Source organism: Oncorhynchus keta, chromosome 20 (assembly GCF_023373465.1).
Source record: "Oncorhynchus keta strain PuntledgeMale-10-30-2019 chromosome 20, Oket_V2, whole genome shotgun sequence".
Taxonomy (NCBI): domain Eukaryota; kingdom Metazoa; phylum Chordata; class Actinopteri; order Salmoniformes; family Salmonidae; genus Oncorhynchus; species Oncorhynchus keta.
The window spans coordinates 12,925,047-12,948,683 of record NC_068440.1 but is presented as its reverse complement, the minus strand read 5'-3'; the positions used below and the strand labels follow the sequence as shown (position 1 = coordinate 12,948,683).

Genomic DNA, 23,637 nt, shown 5'->3' with positions numbered 1-23,637 from the left:
TTGTGATTGAAGTTACCATGATATTTTACTAGGTGATCAGTATGGGACAATACAGGAAGCCACAGAAATATCGGGCCAATACTGCTTACAATACTTCTCTACCATAGTATCAGCAAAAGAAAGATCATAGCACTAACGTACATGATTCAACTAATCTAAGTCTTGAGCGGTAAATTAGCTCGAATCAGTCCAGTGATTTTTGGCCTTACCTCTATGGTGTACGTCTGGTCGTGTTTGACAGGCTCACCACAACGCAGGGTCCTAGCGAAGGTAAACTCTGTGGTGGGGGGGTCCGGTTCACCTCTTCCTCCTCCTACCACCCCCCTATTCCCCGACACCTCTTCCCCTACCGACTGATCCAACTCCTGCTCGGCCTCCCCTCTCCCCGGTCCATCTCCACCTGGGTCGTCGTCTGTTTCTCTCCTCTTTTTCTTCTTCTGCTTCTTCTGTCTGTCTGCGTGAGCTTTCCTCTGCCGGTACTCAGCCAACTGGGGTCACACAGGGAGAACAGGGAAGAAGGACAGACAAAAAGGCAAGGCAGGGTCAGTGAGGTTAAATACAGAGATTACAGTGTGTCTGCGCTGTTTAAGAGGCAGCCCAACAAACTTGGCTAAATTCTAGGTTTAAGGCCAGATGCTATGCTACACTGAACACTGACTATTTACCAAAACAAACTACGCTAAATGCTACACTTTACATTCCTTCAAAAAAGCAAGCACAATCAACTTCAAATGATCTTTGATGATTAGTTCAATTAGCCTTTTCTGTAAGATTAGGCCTACCCAAGAATCAACTACTACTCAAATTCAATAATTGTCAGGGGGTAAAAAAATTGCAAAGCAGAATAATACTTACAGTAGTGCTACATAACTTGGTAAACCTGGTGTGAAACATTGCGTGTGTCCCGGAGCTATCAACCTCCGATGCGAATGTGAATCCTTGCCGTACATAGGCCCCTAATAAACAACAGTTTGCTTCCTGTTGTGGCTCCCCCTGATCTTTTAAATACCCATTAAAAGGACCATTTTTTAAAACTTCCTAGACGTCAAACATCTAATGACTGAAACGCATGGGTAATTGGGTGTATGGATGAGCCGCAGTTTTCACCCACCGTAAAGCTTTTACCGTTTCAAATGATCCTCCCTTTCCTAAATATTAGTGTGCAAAGTGATGTCTTTAGGAACAAAGGGAAGGAAAACTGTTTGGCTCGGCAAGGTTGAACACGTCTGCATCTATGAAAGTCTCGAAAGATGGCCAATCGCTAATTGAGTGAATGGCGGTTTTGGGATTATCTAAATGATCCCCAGTTTACAATTGGTTTATTCATCCTACTCCTCTGTAACTATTCCCTAGGTTGCTGTAAATGAGAATGTTTTCTCAGTCAACTTACCTGGTAAAATAAGGGTTAAATAAATTGTATTTAACCATATATATTTCACACACACACACTACCAGGCAACAGTTTGGACAGACCTACTCATTCAAGTTTATTTTTGATCATTTCCTATATTGTAGAATAATAGTGAGGACTTTGAAAAAACACATCTGGAATCAAGTAATAACCAAACAAGTATTAAACAAATCCAAATATATTTTATATTTGAGATTCTTCAAAGAGCCACCCTTTGCCTTGATGACAGCTTTGCACACTTTTGGCCTTCTCTCAACCAGCTTCATGAGATAGTCACCTGGTATGCATTTCAATTAACAGGTATGCCTTGCTAAAAGTGCATTTGTGGAAGTTATTCCCTTAATGCGTTTGAGCCAATCAGTTGTGTTGTGACAAGGCAGTGGTAGTATACAGAAGATATCCCTATTTGGGAAAAGGCCAAGTCCATATTATAGAAAGAACAGCTCAAATAAGCAAAGAGAAACGACAGACCATCGTTACTTTAAGACATGAAGGTCAGTCCATCCCGAAAATGTCAAGAAATTTCTTCAAATTCAATCTCAAAAACCATCAAGCGCTATGATGAATCTGGCTCTCATGAGGACGGCCACAGGGAAGGAAGACCTAGAGTTCTCTGCTGCAGAGGAAAAGTTCATTAGAGATACCAGCCTCAGAAATTGCAGCCCAAATAAATCCTTCAGAACTCAAGTAACAGACATCTCAACATCAACTGTTCAGAGGAGACTGCGTGAATCAGGCCTTTATGGTAAAATTTATGTTAAGAAACAACTACTAAAGGATACCAATAATAAGAAGAGACTTGCTTGGGCCAAGAAACACAAGCAATGGACATTAAGACCGGTGGATATCTGTCCTTTTGTCTGATGAGTCCCAATTTGAGCTATTTGGTTACAACAAATACAGCTGTGTCTTTGGACGCAGAGTCGGTGAACGGATGATCTCTGCATGTGTGTTTACCACCGTGAAGCATGAAGGTGGTGTGATGGTGCTTTGCTTGTGACACTGTGTGATTTATCCAGTCTGGTTTGCGCTTAGAGGGACTATCATTTGTTTTTCAACAGGACAATAAACCAAAACACACCTCCAGGCTGTGTACGGTCTATTTAACCATGGAGAGTGACGGATTGCTGCATCAGATGACCTGGCCTCCACAATCACCCGAACTCAACCCAATTTGAGATGGTGAGTTGGACCACAGAGTGAAACAAAATCAGCCAACAAGTGCTCAACATATGTGGGAACTCCTTCCAGACAGTTGGAAAAGCATTCCAGGTGATCAAGGCAAAGGATGGCTACTTTGAATAATCTAAAATATATTCTTTTTTGGAGACTACATGTGTCATATTATGTTTTGATGTCTTCACTATTATTCTACAATTTAGAAAATAGTAAAAATAAAGAAAAACCCTTGAATGAGTAGGTGTCCAAACTTTTGACTGGTACTAATGTGTATGTATGTTATGCACAGTGGGGCAAAAAAAGTATTTAGTCAGCCACCAATTGTGCAAGTTCTCCCACTTAAAAAGATGAGACGCCTGTAATTGTCATCATAGGTACACTTCAACTATGACAGACAAAATGAGAAAAAAAATCCAGAAAATCACATTGTAGGATTTTTTATGAATTTATTTGCAAATTATGGTGGAAAATACGTTTTTGCCCCACTGTATGTATGTTATGTAATGTATGTATACACTCTCTCTCTAGACTAAAATCCAATTAATACTTGATCCGGAAATGTGGTTGGAGGCTCCATATGGAGGGTGTGTTGCAATTGCAGAGGCCAAATCGACCTCCGTACTGCATCTCCATGTACCTCACAAATTTTGGAACAATGCGGAGGGCTCTGTATAGCTCTGCATTGACATGATTGGTTGAAGGTAGGTGGAGGCAGTAGGTCCTGCAGAAAGCACAAACTCACTTCCTTGACAACAACTCTGCACTGCTCAGTAAGCGCAAGAAGTATGAATGACCTGACTTCCGTTGAGGCCATATCACATTAAATGCTGCCATTGGAAAGACCATGCGCCCAGATGCACACAATCTCTCCAGAATGCATTCTCCCGCCAATTTGTGCACATTCATTGTTTCATAACTTCATTGTGTGAATTGTTTGCATTTGATTGTTAGTGTATATCAACTCCCCATTACATATATCACCAGCAGTACATTTACAATGAATTCCTAACCTACAATGTTTGTTAATTTGGTTATGGTCATTTCTGTTAATTCATTCAATATTATTATTCCAGTCTTCCCCTTATCATTGTCAGAGTGGACACATTCTTTGCAGAGCGCACAACCTATGCTACACTTATGAGGAACAAGTTAAGGCTTATTTCATTCCATTTAAGAGTTTTGTCAATTTAGTCAGTGCCTTTTGTTTGGAGCACTCCTGTCAGGAGTTAGGACAAGCACTCATTGAAATAGGCCTACAAGCTACCGTGGCTGCGCGCAAATGTAGGCATACAAATGTGCCCATTTGGTGTTTCTGATAGGCTTTATTAACGCACCACCACTAATGAATGACCTGTGGAGCTTCTCAAAGGAATGTTTTCTTCACTTCAAACAGCAAGCACACAAAGTATCTCTCTACATCCATTGAGAATGACAATAGTTCCTCAACGTGTTTGAAAAATCTTTCCAGCTCTCTCCCTTTCGATAACAACTCAGCATGAAAGGGAAAAAATGTCATGCTCTGATCCAGTGGAAATGTCATAAAATAGGACTACTTGATTACTTATCAGTGCTCGACTGAAATAGGTTCTGGTACCCATTTTGGGTGCTGGTACTGTTTATATTTAGGTGCAGGTGCTCCACAAGTCTTTTGAGCTAATTGTCTATAAAAGGAACAGGAGCTCTAGCAGTAGAACATTTAAGGGGCCGATGGTTAGCTCTGGTAAACTCCTGCCAACTCAAGCACTGCTTCTTATCCCCTGCACAAATAGCCTACAGCTGTGTCTGTTCCGAGCTCACTGGCACAGGACTCTGTGGGCCCAGAATATTTTACACAATGTTGCAAGTTTGCTAGTGCACGCTTCAGCCGGACCCAAGTTAATAGTTGATAGCAGACAGGCCATGTGTAGCCAATGTGATTTATAGGATATTTATTTTTAAAATCAGGATATTTTCTACCTACAGGCTGCAATGTTTTTATTTGTTGGCTTTATGTAGGCTATTTTTACATAGTTGGTAATGGCAATAGAAGTTCCTTTTTAGGTTTGTATCATTTTCATTTGGTTACAATTTTGATGAACCACATGACAATGATTTTGAGATATGAAGACGTTATTATAAATTAAATTAAACTCACGAAAATGTGCATATGAAAACCATAACTGGCACGCAGATCGGTAGAAATGGTAAGATAAATTGCCATTCCACATGAGAAAGGTTGCCGACTCCTTGTGTAGCCTATTAGCGGCAACGTCAGGAGAGCAAAGGCAGAATCTGTGAAAGCCAGCAGGAGCGGGAGGAGAAAAGTTGGGTCAGGTTAAGTTACTTTTCATTCTGGATATCTAGATCTCTGGCGCCCTCAAGACATTTGTCTTATTTAATCAAACCATAAGCTTAAAGCATCAGACAAGCTCAATGCATATAGTTGATTTTATTAAAAACACATATTTTTTTATTTTTTTAACATATGTTAAAAACAAATATTTAAAAAAAATATATATATATTTTTAAAAAACACGTTTAAACATTTCGACCAATGGATAGGTCGAAAGAACAGATGACTTACGGTCGACCAAGATATATACACTGCTCAAAAAAATTAAGGGAACACTAAAATAACATCCTAGATCTGAATGAATGAAATATTATTAAATACTTAAAAAAAAAAAAATCTTTACATAGTTGAATGTGCTAACAACAAAATCACACAAATTATCAATGGAAATCAAATGTATCAACCCATGGAGGTCTGGATTTGGAGTCCCACTCAAAATGAAAGTGCAACTTTTCCATTTAAGATATCATCTCAGTTGGTGGATGGAGCGAGACATGATTACCCAGATGTGCTCAATTGGATTCAGATCTGGGGAATGGGCGGGCCAGTCCATAGCATCAATGCCTTCCTCTTGCAGGAACTGCTGACACACTCCAGCCACATGAGGTCCAGCATTGTCTTGCATTAGGAGGAACCCAGGGCCAACCACACCAGCATATGGTCTCACAAGGGGTCTGAGGATCTCATCTCGGTACCTAATGGCAGTCAGGCTACCTCTGGCGAGCACATGGAGGGCTGTCCAGCCCCCCAAAGAAATGCCACCCCACACCATGACTGACCCACCGCCAAACCGGTCATGCTGGAGGATGTTGCAGGCAGCAGAACGTTCTCCACGGTGTCTCCAGACTCTGTCACGTCTGTCACATGTGCTCATTGTGAACCTACTTTCATCTGTGAAGAGCACAGGGCGCCAGTGGCGAATTTGCCAATCTTGGTGTTCTCTGGCAAATGCTAAACGTCCTGCACGGTGTTGGGCTGTAAGCACAAACCCCACCTGTGGATGTCGGGACCTCATACCACCCTCATGGATTCTTTTTCTGACCGTTTGAGCAGACACATGCACATTTGTGGCCTGCTGGAGGTCATTTTGCAGGGCTCTGGCAGTGCGCCTCCTGCTCCTCCTTTCACAAAGGTGGAGGTAGCGGTCCTGCTGCTGGGTTGTTGCCCTCCTACGGCCTTCTCCACATCTCCTGATGCACTGGCCTGTCTCCTGGTAGCGCCTCCATGCTCTGGACACTACGCTGACAGACACAGCAACCCTTGCCACAGCTCGCATTGATGTTCCATCTTGGATGAGCTGCACTACCTGAGCCACTTGTGTGGGTTGTAGACTCCGTCTCATGCTACCACTAGAGTGAAAGCACCGCCAGCATTCAAAATTGACCAAAACATCAGCCAGGAAGCATAGGAACTGAGAAGTGGTCTGTGGTCACCACCTGCAGAACCACTCCTTTATTGGGGGTGTCTTGCTAATTGCCTATAATTTCCACCTGTCTATTCCATTTGCACAACAAATTTATTGTCAATCAGTGTTGCTTCCTAATCGGACAGTTTGATTTCACAGAAGTGTGATTGACTTGGAGTTACATTGTGTTGTTTAAGTGTTCCCTTTATTTTTTTGAGCAGTATATATATATATATATATATATATATATATATATATTTTTTTTTTCCCCGGGGACAGTCCGACATAGAATAAACAAATCAGCTCTCAGAGCATGCGCGACTGTGTGTGTACACACACACACACACAAAAACTTCCCTCAGTGTGCAGTCCGCACCCACAAACGTAATTTCCCTCTGTGCACCAACAGCAGGGGGTCTGTACAGTTAATCGCCATAAGTGAATGCTGGCACTAATTACATGACTTGGACAGTAAAAGCCCTGATATCCATTATGGATGAAGGACTGGTGACAGCCACTGAGTGGGGTGAAGTGAGTGAGTGAGTTCAGTCAGTGAACTGAATGGCCGGCTATTGGAGCTGGGTGAAAGCAGGGGAGCTCACACAGCAGGCTATTATGGGCAGCAGATGTCACACGGCATGGCGAGCAACAGGTAGCCCCTGTTGCCAAGGATACTACACCCCACTTACCTGGGGGGCTGACTGCACCGTCAGACAACGTAGCTTAAAAGAGGGCACATTTCCAGACTGAGGTTATCCTAAAGCACTAGACCTCAATGCAGCTCTACCTAGTGCATGCAGCTATATACAGTGGGGAGAACAAGTATTTGATACACTGCCGATTTTGCAGGTTTTCCCACTTACAAAGCATGTAGAGGTCTGTCATTTTTATCATAGGTACACTAACTGTGAGAGGTGGAATCTAAAACAAAAATCCAGAAAATCACATTGTATGATTTTTAAGTAATTAATTTGCATTTTATTGCATGGCATAAGTATTTGATCACCTTGTTTGCTACATTTTTAAAGATTTTATATGGTCTATAATTGGTTTCTCTTTTTATTGTCCGTATCCTTTTTCAGCGTTATGATGTAACGGTCGGATATCCTCTTCAGAAACGTGCATTAACTACATTGTATGTGCTTTTTCTGATATGCATTCTTTAGACTTTTACTGAAGCCATTGTTGACATATTGAAAATGATGTGAAACCTTAGAAATATATGCAGAAATGCATTCCTCACACATGGCAGTAGGGTGTTTTTTGATAGAAAGATCAGAAGCTTGTTTATCCACAATCTGTGACTACATGTAGGTAGAGTTATTAAAGTGACTATGGCCACATAACATCAGATAGTAGCAGCGGTGTAAAAGAGGGGGGATGAAATGCAAATAGTCTGGGTAGCCATTTGATTAGATGTTCAGGAGTCTTATCGCTTGGGGTTAGAAGCTGTTTAGAAGCCACTTGGACCTAGTGCCCCAAGTCTAAGACCAAAAGGCTCCTTGACAGCTTCTACCTCCAAGCCATAAGACTGCTGAACAATTAATCAACTGGCCACCGGACTATTTACATTGACACCCTCCTCCATTTGTTTTGTACACTGCTGCTACTCGTTTATTATGCATAGTCACGTCACCCCTACCTACATGTACAAATTACCTCAACTGAAATTACCTACACACTGACTCAGTACCGGTACACCCTTGTTATTGTGTTACTTTTTATCATTTTTTACGGTAGTTTATTTGGTCAATATTTTCTTAACGCTTCTTGAACAGCACTGTTGGTTAAGGGCTTGTAAGTAAGCATTTCACGTTAAAATTGGGGAGAAAAAGGGGTAAAAATTCAAACAAAAAATATTTTATACACTTGTTGTATTCGACACGTTGATTTGAAAAACATCAAGCGGTATGATGAAACTGGCTCTCATGAGGACGGCCACAGGAAAGGAAGATCCAGAGTTAACTCTGCTGCAGAGGATAAATTCATTATAATAACTGCACCTCAGATTGCAGCCCAAATAAATGCTTCACGGAGTTCAAGTAACATCTCAACATCAACTGTTCAGAGGAGACTTCAAGAAATCAGGTCTTGATGGTTGAATTGCTGCAAAGAAACCACTATTAAAGGACACCAATAATAAGACTTGCTTGGTCTAAGAAACGTGAGCAATGGCCATAAGACCGGTGTAAATATGTCCTTCCAGGTGAAGCTGGTTGAGAGATTATCAAGCGTGTGCAAAGAAAGCTGTCAAGCTGGCTACTTTGAATATAAAATGTATTTTGATTAACACTTTTTTGGTGTCTTCACTATTATTCTACATTGAAGAAAAAAAGTAAGAATAAAGAAAAAAGTAGTAGGTGTCCAAACTTTTGACTGGTACTACATATAAAAGACAAAAATGTACTTGTGTAGTTTATGCCCTTAGCCTTTGCATATACCATTATGTACAGTGGCTTCAGAAAGTATTCATACCCCTTAACTTATTCCACATTCTGTTATGTTACAGCCTGATTTCAAAATGAATTAATTTTTTAAAATCCCCCCCTCGCCCATTTACAGACAATACCCCATTAAGATAAAGTGAGAACATGTTTTCAGAATTGTTATCAAACGTATTAAAAAATAAAAAATATATAATCTAGATAAGTATTTACACCTGAGTGAATACTTCGTAGAAGCACCTTTGGCAGTGATTAAAGCTGTGCGTATTTCTTTCAGTTGTGAGACTAAGAGCTTTGCCCACCTGGAATGTACAATATTTGCACATTCTTTGCTAGATAAACATTCAGGTTTTGCCATCGATTTGCAAGTAAATTTAAGTCAAAACTGTAACTCGGCCAGGAACATTCACTTTCTTCTTGGTAAGCAACTCCAGCGTAGACTTGGCCTTGTGTTTTAGGTTACTGTCCTGCTGAAATGTGAACTCATCTCCCAGTGTCTGGAAAAACTCCTCATTCCTTAACGATTTCAATCATATCCATTAAATGTTGCAGCGACCACTATGCTTCAAAATATGGAGAGTTGTACCCTTGTAATGTCTAGTATTGTATTTGCCCCAAACGTAACACTTTGTATTCAGGACAACAGTTAATTGCTTTTCCACATTTTTTTGCAGTATTACTTTAGTGCCTTGTTGCAAACAGGATGCAAGTTTAAAACATTGTTTTTAAAATTTGTACATGCTTCCTTTTTACATTTTTTCCCCCTTTTTCTCCCCAATTTCAATCAAATTACGATCTTGTCTCATTGCTGCAACTCCAACAGGCTCGGGAGAGGCAAAGGTCGAGTCATGCGTCCTCCGAAACATGACACGCCAAGCCGTGCTTCTCAACACCCGCTCGCTTAACCTGGAAGCCAGCCACACCAATGTGTCGGAGGATTAACAGTTCAATTGACAACCAAAGTCAGCTTGCAGGCACCAAGCCCGCCACAAGGAGTCACTAGAACGCAATGAACGAAGTAAAGCCCTCCCGGCCAAACCCTCACCTAACCGGGCTGACTGTGAGCCACCCTATGGTACCTCCGGTCACGGCCGGTTGTGACACAGCCTGGAATCAAATCAAATCTAATTTTATTTGTCACATACACATGGTTAGCAGATGTTAATGCGAGTGTAGCGAAATGCTTGTGCTTCTAGTTCCGACAATGCAGTAATAACCAACAAGTAATCTAACTAACAATTCCAAAACTACTGTCTTATACACAGTGTAAGGGGATAAAGAATATGTACATAAAGATATATGAATGAGTGATGGTACAGAGCAGCATAGGCAAGATACAGTAGATGGTATCGAGTACAGTATATACATATGAGATGAGTATGTAAACAAAGTGGCTAGTGATACATGTATTACATAAGGATGCAGTAGATGATATAGAGTACAGTATATACGTATACATATGAGATGAATAAGGATGCTCTCGATTGTGCATCTGTAGAAGTTTGTGAGTGCTTTTGGTGACAAGCCAAATTTCTTCCGCCTCCTGAGGTGGAAGAGGCGCTGCTGCGCCTTCTTCACGACGCTGTCTGTGTGAGTGGACCAATTCAGTTTGTCTGTAATGTGTATGCCGAGGAACTGAAAACTTATTACCCTCTCCACTACTGTTCCATCGATGTGGATAGGGGGGTGTTCCCTCTGCTGTTTCCTGAAGTCCACAATCATCTCCTTAGTTTTGTTGACGTTGAGTGTGAGGTTATTTTCCTGACACCACACTCCGAGGGCCCTCACCTCCTCCCTGTAGGCCGTCTCGTCGTTGTTGGTAATCAAGCCTACCACTGTTGTGTCGTCCGCAAACTTGATGATTGAGTTGGAGGCGTGCGTGGCCACGCAGTCGTGGGTGAACAGGGAGTACAGGAGAGGGCTCAGACCGCACCCTTGTGGGGCCCCAGTGTTGAGGATCAGCAGGGTGGAGATGTTGTTGCCTACCCTCACCACCTGGGGGCGGCCCGTCAGGAAGTCCAGTACCCAGTTGCACAGGGCGGGGTCGAGACCCAGGGTCTCGAGCTTGATGACGAGCTTGGAGGGTACTATGGTGTTGAATGCCGAGCTGTAGTCGATGAACAGCATTCTCACATAGGTATTCCTCTTGTCCAGATGGGTTAGGGCAGTGTGCAGTGTGGTTGAGATTGCATCGACTGTGGACCTATTTGGGCGGTAAGCAAATTGGAGTGGGTCTAGGGTGTCAGGTAGGGTGGAAGTGATATGGTCCTTGACTAGTCTCTCAAAGCACTTCATGATGACGGAAGTGAGTGCTACGGGGCGGTAGTCGTTTAGCTCAGTTACCTTAGCTTTCTTGGGAACAGGAACAATGGTGGCCCTCTTGAAGCATGTGGGAACAGCAGACTGGTATAGGGATTGATTGAATATGTCCGTAAACACACCGGCCAGCTGGTCTGCGCATGCTCTGAGGGCGCGGCTGGGGATGCCGTCTGGTCCTGCAGCCTTGCGAGGGTTAACACGTTTAAATGTTTTACTCACCTCGGCTGCAGTGAAGGAGAGTCTGCATGTTTTCGTTGCAGGCCGTGTCAGTGGCACTGTATTGTCCTCAAAGCGGGCAAAAAAGTTATTTAAGTTATTTGACCTGCGTAGGTGGTGTATAATGCCATCTGCAGTCTCAAAGATGGAGTAACTTTGATATTGTTTTGCAAACATTCTTTATCTAGGACAGACAGGTAATTAAGTCTTCAGTGCTTATTCCTATGCTACTCCAAGCACTTCAAAGCAAAACATTGGCTTGTTGGATAATAATTCTAGAGATTTCTGCATCAAGCATTCCATCATTGAGTTGTTTCACAAAAGGTCTAGGTTAGCTAATTCAGCCGCTGGCACCGTTACAAGAGAGCGATTATCTGTTACTCAGTGTCACTGCTTATCCCCCACTGATACCAACAATAGATAAACACAATTAACATCGAACACCGTACCATACTAGGTTCAGTGTTTTGAGGCTTTCTATTTGATCAATTATGGCACATTGAGTAATGTTTGCTGTATGTGAGTAATGATTGTTCACTTAAGACAGATCACACTATAGATAGCTTGTTTTCTGTGCCCACTAGGCTACTGTGAATTTTTTGTTGTTGTAACAAGCACTGATTGAAAGACAATGAATAACGATCAACAGCAGATTCAATTAGGCGGTAGTGTAGTTATAGGCCTAAATACATGGGACCCTTATCACAATTGTAACACCCGTCTTCAATGCCAAGATGAATACTAGAATGACTTAGGCTATAGCATTAGATTCTCTAAGGCAAAACGCAGAACAACACACTAAACACAGCTGGGTGTACAAACAGAAAATGTATAGGTAGCCTAAAAGTTTTGTACCTCTAAATGGTCATGAATATGTTCAGTTGGCTGTGGTTGAACTAAGGGCACTTGGCTCTGGAGATTAGACCATTACACAAGATAGCTTTAGACCGAAATGGAGTCATTAGCAGAGTCAAGACTGATTAATTACCCAAAGGCTCCGAACGTACGCTCAATATGGACTAAACAGAGTGTGACCACCATACGGGGTATTAAAACTTGATTCAAACTTGTAATTGCTTGCGAATTGGAAGTAGCAGACAGTTTTACTATAGGAATTGCAGGATTGATTCAAAGTGCCACCTCCAAGAGCAGAATAAAATGTCATACACCCACAAAGTAAAGATAGGTCTATTACTTTAAGGATCTTGCTGAAAGGAGCTTAAGTGGTAGGTGTTTAGAGGCCCTTATCTTGGTGGAGTAGAGACATTTTTGCATTTTTCATCAAATTTCCTGCAATTCAAAAAAAATCTCCATGGAGCTAAGAGTAAATGTTGCCGTTTGAAAGCAAATTTCATGCAATTCTATGCATTTTGCCATGGCTAATGCTGTGTTCATTTGCTCAAACAGAATCAATACATTGTATTTTTTTGTGGGGGGGGGGCAGGGGTTCACCCTGTCTAGCTTTTATTTTGGTGAATGTAAATTCTCAAAGATAATATTATTAAAAGTGCAATTTGCTGAAATCGCGCTGTCTATTGATGGATGCCGAAATTCTAATAGTTGGAACTAATTTCAGTTTGTGACAAAAAAACAAAACAATGTATAGTGTAGAGAGTTTTACAGTAACATCTAAACAGTTGTAAAATATATTTTCAATTTCTAAAAATATTGTATTTTCAGCTAATTGAAACATGTGTACAAAACTCAAAAGTAAGATGCAAAAACAAAACTTAAGAACAGGAGACATAGAATTAGTGCCCATAAAACAGATCTACCACTTACACTTGCATTTAATGAGTGACAGATCTATAACTCTCATTTCTATGTGAATTTGATCAAGTCATCCAAAAAGTGACATATTGCAGCTTTAAAAAATATATATCAGGTATTTTCTATGTACTTTATATATGGTTGTAGTCATTTAAAAGCATTTTTCCAACACGGAAAATATATACACTACCATTCAAAAGTTTGGGGTAACTTAAAAATGTCCCTGTTTTTTGGGTCAACTTTAAAATGTCGTTTTTGAAAGAAAAGCTAATTTTGTCCTTTAAAATTACACTAAATTGATCAGAAATACAGTGTAGACATCGTTAATGTTGTAAATTACTATTGGAGCTACATAGGCCCATTATTAGCAACCATCACTCCTGTGTTCCAATGGCACGTTGTGTTAGCTAATCCAAGTTGATCATTTAAAAAAAGGCTTTTGCAATTATGCTGTACTGTGAAGGGAGTAGTTCACAGTGTTGTACGAGATCTTCAGTTTCTTGGCAGTTTCTCGCATTGAATTGCCTTAATTTCTCAGAACAAGAATAGGCTGACGAGTTTCAGAAGAAACTCTGTTTCTGGCCAATTTGAGCCTGCAATCGAACCCACAAATGCTGATGCTCCAGATACTCCACTAGTACAAAGGAGGCCAGTTTTATTGTTTCTTTAATCAGCACCACAGTTTTCAGCTATGCTAACATAATTGCAACAGGGTTTTCTAATGATCAATTAGCCTTTTAAAATGATAAACTTGGATTAGCTAACACAAGGTGCCATTGGAACACAGGAGTGATGGTTGCTGATAATGGGCCTCTGAACACATATGTAAACTTAGCAACAAAAAAATACATTTTTCAGGACCCTGTCTTTCAAAGATAATTCTTAAAAATCCAAATAACTTCATAGATCTTCATTGTAAAGGGTTTAAACACCGTTTGCCATGCTTGTTCAATGAACCATAAACAATTACTGAACATACACCTGTGGAACAGTCTTTCAGACACCAACAGCTTACAGACAGTAGATAATTAAGGTCACAATTATGAAAACTAAAGAGGCCTTTCTACTGACTCTGAAAAACACCAAAAGAAAGATACCCAGGGTCCCTGCTCATCTGCGTGAACGTGCTGCAAGGAGACATGAGGACTGCAGATGTGGCCAGGGCAATAAATTGCAATGTCCATACTGTGAGACACCTAAGACAGCGCTACACGGAGACTGCGTCCTCGCAGTGGCAGACCACGTGTATCAACACCTGCACAGGATTGGTACATCCAAACATCACACCTGCGGGACAGGTACAGGACGGCGTCAACAACTGCCTGAGTTACACCAGGAACACACAATCCCTCCATCAGTACTCAGACTGTCTGCAATAGGCTGAACTGAGCGCTTGTAGGCCTGTTGTAAGGCAGTTTCTCAACAGACATCACCGGCAACAACGTCGCCTATGGTCACAAACCCACCATCGCTGGACCAGACAGGACTGGCAAAAAGTGCTCTTCACTGACGAGTCGAGGTTGTCTCACCAGGGGTGATGGTCGGATTCACGTTTATCATCAAAGGAATGAGCAATACACCGAGGCCTCTACTCTAGAGCGGGATCAGTTTGGAGGTGGAGGGTCTGTCATGGTCTGGGGCGGCGTGTCACAGCATCATCGGACTGAGCTTGCTGTTATTGCAGGCAATCTCAACGCTGTGCATTACAGGAAAGACATCCTCCTCCCTCATGTGGTACCCTTCCTGCAGAATCATCCCGACATGACCCTCCAGCATGACAATGCCACCAGCCATACTGCTCGTTCTGTGCATGATTTCCTGCAACACAGGAATGTCAGTGTTCTGCCATGGTCAGCAAAGAGCCCGGATCTCAATCCCATTGAGCACGTCTGGGACCTGTTGGATAAAAGGGTTAGGGCCATTCCCCTCAGAAATGTCCGGGAACTTGCAGGTGCCTTGGTGGAAGACTGGGGTAACATTTCACAGCAAGAACTGGCAAATCTGGTGCAGTCCATGAGGAGTTGCTGCAGTACTTAATGCAGCTGGTGACCACTCCATATACTGACTGTTACTTTTGATTTAGACCCCACCCCTTTGCTCAAGGACACATTACTCCATTTCTATTAGTGACATGTCTGTGGAACTTGTTCAATTTATGTCTCGGTTGTTGAATCTTATGTTCATACAAATATTTACACATGTTAAGTCTACTTTAAATAAACGCAGTTGACAGTGAGAGGGTGTTTTTTTTGGATGAGTTTAGAAATTCAATTAAAAACCAGCCGTTTTCAGCTCCAATAGTCATTTACGACATTAACAATGTCTACATTGTATTTCTGATCAATTTGATGTTATTTTAAATGGACTTTTTTTTTTGCTTCTCTTTGAAAAACAAAAAAAAAATTAAGTGACCCCAAACTTTTGAACAGTAGTGTATATATATATATTTTTTTTCACAGTTTGGAATTAGGACATGCAAAAAAAAAACGCTTAGGCGGCTCACCCAAGGATTTCAATGGCAGAAAAATCACTGATGAATAAAATCAAATAGCCCTAAACTCCATTTCCGTGATCAGTGAAATGGGCTGTGTCAAAGTTCTAAAGCACTATTAGTGTCCTTCCAGTGATGAGGAAAGCCACTTGCTGTTGCTGGCACAATGCCTGACAGCCATCTTGACTGGTGCTGCGACAATCAAAAGTCGGCATATCAACACAGTCATGACACAGTGATTCCGACACCATCAAAAAAAAGCATAGGCTACAGGCAGCAAAATCTAATAGGGGCGAAAAATAAAACATGTCAATGATCTAAAAAGGCCAGTATTGCAATTGAAATAAAATAAATGAGACATCTCATGTTTCCAACAGTTCTCCATTGCAGACTGTTGAGAGGCTCCTCTGTATTATTTTTAAGCGAGAGCCTTTTGGGCCTCTGTGCTCCAGAGAACATGGTGGGTTTTATGATTCTCCTCAGCCACAAACTTACTACATGATGGCTCCAGTCCTTTAAATATTTAGCATAATATTAGGACGCGCAAAAAAATGGTGAAAGGAGAAGCTATTGAGGCACAATTACAACACCATGGAGCAGAGGGTTTGACTTGACTGTAGAATAGGCTATATACTCAGTAAAACACATGAGGTTTGATAAAGCCACCTGGGTGAATGGGAAATAGGAAAAGTAAGGCACTTGCAATGTTTTCCCTAAAAACAAAATGTTGATGGCGGGGTGCAGAGGAACCTGTAACAGCCACCATGGAAGCCAACTTCAAAACATTTCTATTGAAGTCAATGGAGGTCAAATTCCTTCAGGTGAGACAACATAACTGTGAGGGATAGCATTGGTAAGGAAATCACTGTATTATTATTTTCATACACAGACCAAAATCGCACTAATTTACCATGCCTGCTTTTTTATACTAGCTTTTTCATATATCTGAAAAGGTTAGGGGGTTATGGCAAATTCAAAGCCACCTTATGACCTATATGCCTTTCATATCAAGATGTTTTTCTGCCAACTTTACCATAATGTTAACATTTTCCATCTTTACTTTATGTCTGAAAGGTTAGGCAAATTGTTGCTTACTGAATCTCCCAAAGTCACCCAATCCTTGTAATAAATTTGAAGCAATAGCCTACCCGCAAGTGGTCAACTTGATCATTTCAGCACTGTTTTAATTGGGACAGTGCCGTTGCGCTGCTTTGAGACAAGGGTGGGGATTCGTCTTGATAAATCAATAAGGTCAGATTTGAGTTTTCACTGAATCTCCGTTTAGATATTGGTTAGGCTACAATTAGGTTGGGGAAATGTTAGCTAAGTTCAGGGGAGTGCTGCTCATGATCATCTTGTCTAGTTGGCTCATGTATTAGAAAATTGTGCCAGCATGTTCAGCACTCGCAGTTGCTTGGTCGCCGAGGGCTACTCCCGACCAAGAGCCTGTGAATTCACTGACTTGTCTGATAATCAATCAATGTGAATTTGTTTCACTGAATCTGTCTGTATAGGCTATTTGGTTAATTGGTTTCTGACTGGGCAAATAAGTGGAGGTGGTATAAGCTAATCTATTGTTTGCTCATTTATGACTGATCAGAAACATTTAGCATGCAATAATATAGCATAAATCAAGTGTAGGCCTATTATTTTGCCCGATCTCGTATCGGCAACTACAAAAGTCTGCAGAGGACGTGATATATGAACACGAGAGACACATGCTTGTGAAAAAAGGATTTGGATTTTCTATCGGTATCATGCTGAAAACACTACGGCTGCTAACAAACTAGAGAGGGTAGGGAAAGACGAAACGTGGATCAAAAAAGCATGAGCTTGGATTTGTATATTTGGATCCCCATTAGCTTTTGCAGAAGCTGTAAATACTCTTCCTGGGGTTCACAAAAAACAAGAAAAACACATACACAAGGACAGTCACAAGTTTATAATACAACTATATACTGTACAAACAATACAACTAAAGAATAATGTGTGTGTTAAGAGTGTCTGGTCTGTACACGTGTGTATGTGCTTGGGCTCCGTTTCAAAATATGACTTATATATATATATATATGCTACCAACAGAGTAAATGTGACATGTGGTGGTCCCACCTAGCTATCTTAAGATGAATGCACAAACTGTAAATTGCTCTGGATAAGAGCGTCGGCTAAATTAATAAAAATGTAAATGTAAAATGGATTCAAAATGTTTGCCCTCTGCTGGTGATTTGTTACATTGCCTACTATGCCAATGGCAAACATGCATAAAGCTACCACAAATCCTTCGTTTGCTAAATTCGGCAGATTGTAAATTGCTCTACATTACTTTTTGTATCGGCATTAGCATAATCACAATTCTAGCTCGAAGATGTCAGCAATTTGAAAAACTGAGAAAGTAGATTGTGCTGATTTATTGGTGCATTGAACCATGTCATTTTTAAAAAATGTGGATACTGCTAAAACAATGTAATTATCTGTACTCTGCCATCTTTATGGACATTTTATGGACATTTTATTGTATAAAATGTCATATCAAAATACTACTCATAATACAGAGAAAGCGGTAAAGCTTCATATCACACCAATTATTGCTTTGTAGCACCTACAGAATAAACATTATAGTCTTAAAGGAGGCCTGCGTAAAGCCAGAATGTTGCAAATATTCAACTTCAACTATTTATTAAGATACAAATATGTGTCAAAAATCCTTCCACCAAAAGGACCCTCCTATGGATTATATTTTGTGAAAATAATTGTTTGTTATTGTTGTTGTTGAGGAATCATTCAATTTGTGGCTATGTGCAGATTAACTGATTTAACTGATTTCTAAATAGCTAATACAAAACCATTTTCAGTCTTTCTTACCCCTGGTCCATCAAATTCCAAATCAACCTAGCAGTCCTTTTTTAACGTTAATATAGCAGAGAATCTGAGCTGGGGGAGAGCTCTATGAAAGATAAAAAACTATCAAAGTTTAAGATAAGTGTTGAAAGAAACACGGCTTAAGATGTTTTGTTCTATAATATAGCCTATAGTTAGATGAGTGAGGTTAAGCCATATGGAAGATATTTGAGCCTCCACTTAGGTTGATTACCATACATTTTGATTTGATGGAATTCAAGGTCTTGGAGTTTAGTGCTTTCCCTATATTAATTTAGATGTTTTTTTTATTTTTTATGTAAACAATTATATATTTCTGCTGAGACACGCTTTTAAATAGTCTCAATTACTCAATGACTGAAAGTCTATGGGAACAGATAGCACTAACATTAGTAGCAATGCCTCCCTTTCCATAGAAAATAATTCAATCTGATTGTGGGGCCTGCTAAATCCCCACACTCAGAGGAGGACAAAGGAGTCGAGGAGAGGACGGACTTTACCCAATTGAGAATCTCCCATAGAATCAGTACATGTTTTTGACTCCTAGATGGCCTAGACCTATACTTTTGCAACCACTCTGAAGTAGTTTAACATATTTTCTCCCATTGCTAGTTACAACCTTGTCTCATCACTGAAACTTCAATGGGCTTGGGAGAGGCAAAGGTCTAGGCAAGAGACTGCTCGCTTAACCCGTAAGTCAGCCGCACCAATGAGTCAGGGGAAACATTGTTCACAAGGAGACGCTAGAGCATGATGATCCAAGGAAAGCCCCCCTCTGGCCAAACCCTCCCTTAACCCGGACGGCGCCGGCCCAATTGTGCACCCCCCTATGGGGCTCCCAGTCATGGTCGGTTGTGACAGCCTGGGATCGAACCCCAGGCTGTAGTGCAACAACACTGCAATGTAGTGGTGCCTTACTGCTATCGTTACTGAGCATTTAAATATAGCCTTGCTAATTGATTATTGAGACAGTCTAGTTTAAATTTGCACGTTCCAAAAGAGTTTCAGGTGTGGTGACACAAAGTGTTTTCCCTTTCAATAGATCTAGCCTTCAAATACTGAATAAATACTGCTGGCTCAAAATAGATAGATTCATGACTCAAAATAAACTTCATTAGGGCGTAAGCTCATTAAGGGACTTAGGCAGGGGAATGACACTGCAAAGGTCGGTAACCTCAAATTCTGAAAGGACTTTCAGTTTGTCCAAACATTCGACTGTTACCATGCTTTCTCCATGGATATCAGTCTGAAAGAAGTCACTGTAAAAATAATGCAATCGTCTCTACAAGCCAGAAGGTTGAATACAATAATTTTTAAATGCACATTACCAATTGTCCATGCTGTTGGTCCTTTTGGCAGTAGGAAGTAGAGATAGGGTAACCACAGGAAAGTGTTGTTTACTCAACTTTTTTGCAGCGCTGGTCGGTTCCGTTGCTTGTATTTTCCATCTCCCGATGAATTTCACGTGATGCACAATATGTAAACAAATAGCCGAATATTGTTGACCAAAGCACGTTACCTCGCAATCAGCTGGAAGGGCTTGTGAAATTTGCTAGCCCATTGCATGGGACAAATGTTGGTCTGTGCTTCAGTTAAACTCTGCCATTGTTGACATATGCAAATCTCGTGCGTATTATGTCAGAATTGAAAATACAAACCGACATACAGACCAGCGTACAGAAAGTTGTGTTAATAACACTACTCTGTGGATATTGTCTCAGATTACCTCCTACATATGGACAAAATCAGCAGACAACAGGTGAAGTATGTTCAAATGAAGTTTATTCAATAGTCTGACTTGTGACTTGACTGTTCACAAAAAGTGAGCCTACATGTAAGAGATGAGGGAGGAGTCTTCCACTCTCGGATTTGTAGAGGCTAACCTGCATTAACAGTCCAGTCTACTTTCTTTCCATCTGCCTACAAGCACCCTTTTATATATTTTGGGGACTCCAGCAGGGAAGTGACTATTCTATTTTTACACTATCATCATCATCATCATCATCCTTCTCAGTTAACTATGAGGGTGGGTTATCATATCATCATAAAGTAGGCTATTGTGCCTGTTCACTGGATATTTCAAAATTGTATTAAATTCTGATTAAAATAAATCATACATTGAAATAGTATGTGAGAGGTCATTTAGAGCACATGTTGCATTGACAAGTGGAACAGTTACAATTGATTGATTTTATTTCAGGTATTCCTTAAAGGAGCACATGTTGCATTGCAAAGTTAGATTGATTGATATCATGGAGAGCAGAGCTTGTGTGACCTCGCCTTCTGCATGAGATTAGCAGTTAGCACCTTTTTTTTCATATCATTCAACAGGGTTGTTATGACCTCATTTGTAGCACTGGTGGTTACAGCAACGTTAGCGTGCATAAAAAAGGAAGCCAAGAATCCGTGACGTATGGAACATGTGAGTTTACTCAAACTAACTAGGGGCATGTCCTGAACCTGTCACACAAGAATCTCAAGATTTCAATCACGTGGTGTTAATCACGTTGTCAGGAAAGGATGAATTGGTTCGCTAAGTTCAAATGAATACTTCTCTTCAAAACTGGTAGCTACATTTTAGGAGGAAACAGCACGTTTCTATGAGATACCGATGGCTAACACAGACACTTAAAACCCCCGGGCTGTCATCCATGCCATGGGGGTGCATGTTTTCTAGTAGTGACAGCTGACAGGGAGGGGAACACGGAAGGGGCTCCCGAAACAGCTCCTAAATAAAACGATGTAAGCCCATGTATAACGGGAACCACGTGCAGCAATGAATGTGGTTCCCAAGCCAGACTAGCAGAAACTTTGAAACGCAAATAAATAATTGACCTCGGCTAGATAGCTAGTAATAGGCTATCATACCTTTGCCTTGCCGGCCTCGAGCTTCTTTTGCCTCTCTTCGTCTTCCATTACCGTTGTATGTAGCTGAGAAAAGAGGAAAAGGGCTTCATGCGAAGAGTTAGCGAATTAGCCCAGAGTCTGTGGGGAAAGTTTCTGTTTGTTGACATTCACTTTGTTTAGTAATGGTTTCATATCACTGCGACAGGCTTGCATTAGGAGAAGACATAGTCCTTGCTACAACCACATCTCCGCCGCCATGTTATCCACGTAAACACGATTGCGTTGACGTCACGTAGGTGGCTGTTTTCTGCTGCTACGCCCCTTTAGGATCGTACTGCAGGAAATGTCAAAACGTGTCATTGGATTAAAACAGATTACAGAGGGAAACATACTGTATACAAATTAAATATACATTGATTGAAATAATATGCGTGAGTAAATCAAAATAATTTCTGTGGAGGTGCAAACAAGGTCACTGTGTTGCACAATTGCTAATCGTGATTCATTTCACACTGCCCAGTTAAGAACAGATCTAAAACATTCACAATATTGTTCAAACTGAGTTTAGAGGTTTTTTTTAAATAAAGTTTTCGTATTCTAATAAAAATATCATGACGAATTTATAGTGGTCTCTCAAAATGATTATTTCTGCAATTTTGGTATTAAAACGTATAATAAATGAGAGCACAATTTACACATAATCATAGAATATGTCCATCTGACATTTACAGTCAATGCTTCCAACCCAACCTCATCACAAATTATACCACTTATAGCATTTAGGAACATTCTCTGGATTCTCCATTGCGCTGGAAAACCATGCAGACCCTGATAATCAGCATTGGAAATGTGATTTAGGTCAAGAAAGCTCACAGAAAAGAAACATCAAACCTTTGAAGCTTCTACACAGACAGTGACACCTACATACCGGCAGCAGCAGGAGAAGGGGGTCTGTGTCTTCGACTGATGGGAGCTATGTAGCTTATGGTCTGGCAGATCTTGAATTCCACCCATCTTCTCTTCGACATCCTTAGCTCAGATCCCACCTGTGAACGTGTGTTGTTTGTGCAGCACCTTCAGCAAGACCTGCTGCCCATCTGAAAGTTTTAGGCTTTTAATAATGGATGGCTCTGAGGAGTACTATGTCAGTGGCACTGTAACCCAAGCACCACCACGATTGCAGGGCATCAACAAATGGATCAGGAAACAGATCTAGATTATGTCAACACAGTGGCAGTTTTCATAGAGTCCACATAGACATTTAAAATATAGGAGTTCGGTTGTTTTGGTAGAGGTTGTTTGTTTCCAGTTCGTCTTGAAAGAAACAACGAGGGCTGAGAAGAGCCTGAAAATAGGCTTTGGTACATTACTGTTGGTCAATATCTATTTCCCTATTGATTTAGTCTTGAGGATCACAATCCTGCTAAAAGCCATTATCAGAGAGACCAATCCAGGGGCAGCTATAGCATAGGAGGTTGGCAGAACCTTAATTGGGGAGGACAGGCTCGTGGTAATGGCTGGAGCGGAATTAGTGAATCCATTCATGCCGTTCCAGACATTATTATGAGTCGTTCTCCCCCCAGCAGCTTCCTGTGGGTTTTAGGATTATAGGATATGCACAGTCATATCAGATACCGCTGCTGCCCTATGAGGTCTCAACAGAATCCCTTAACAAATACGTTTGAGGAAAAAATGCTACAAGACCATGATTTGCACTATAACAAAACAAGCATTCAAGGCTTGAATAAATAACCATATGATACAATAATAAACAAATGTATTGGTTATAGGTGCCTTTCTGAATCACCAATAGAGTAGGCCTACGTCGAGTAAAAATAAAGAAACTCTTTATGCTCTCTATAAATTGAATTCCACCGATTTTCACTGGGGTGGCAGACAGCCTAGTTGTAAAGAGTGTTTGGCTAGTAACCAAAAGGTCTCTGGTTCAAATCCCTGAGCCAATTAGGTGAAAATTGATTGATGTAGGCTTGAGCAAGGCACTTAACCCTAATTGCTCCTGTAAATCGTTCTAGATAAGAGTGTCTGATAAAATATGAATAAGCTCGCTTTTTAAGCGTGTGCATACAAATAAAGCAGTCACATTTCAGCAGGAGACTTAGGCAATACCATAAGGTATGGAGAAAGTTACTGATTTTAAGTGTATGTGCACTGGGATGAACATAACAACAACAAGCAAACTAAAGAAAAGTGTAAGCCAACACAATAACTGTTCATCACATCAGTAACGAGACACAGATGAGACTCTCTTTATGAGCTGTGGATCGAGTGGGAGAATAAGGAAGCGAGGGCGATCATAATGAAAAACATACTGCACTGCTGATTATG

The 23,637-nt window shown here is 40.8% G+C and overlaps 1 protein-coding gene across 7 annotated transcripts in view; it reads right to left on the bottom strand.

Moving 5' to 3' along the window:
* LOC118399423 (A-kinase anchor protein 9-like) overlaps nucleotides 1-21,580 on the bottom strand; it is a 125,824-nt gene extending 104,244 nt beyond the window's left edge. For all 7 annotated transcript variants that reach the window (XM_052472082.1, XM_052472084.1, XM_052472088.1 and 4 more), the window contains exons 1-2: nucleotides 21,313-21,580; nucleotides 210-488 (exon numbers count right to left, since the gene is read on the bottom strand). In XM_052472082.1, coding sequence (XP_052328042.1) covers nucleotides 210-488; nucleotides 21,313-21,360 — 327 coding nt within the window. In that variant the 5' untranslated portion in view covers nucleotides 21,361-21,580. The remainder of the gene's footprint in view (nucleotides 1-209; nucleotides 489-21,312) is intronic.
* Between the last annotated feature and the right edge of the window lie 2,057 nt (nucleotides 21,581-23,637).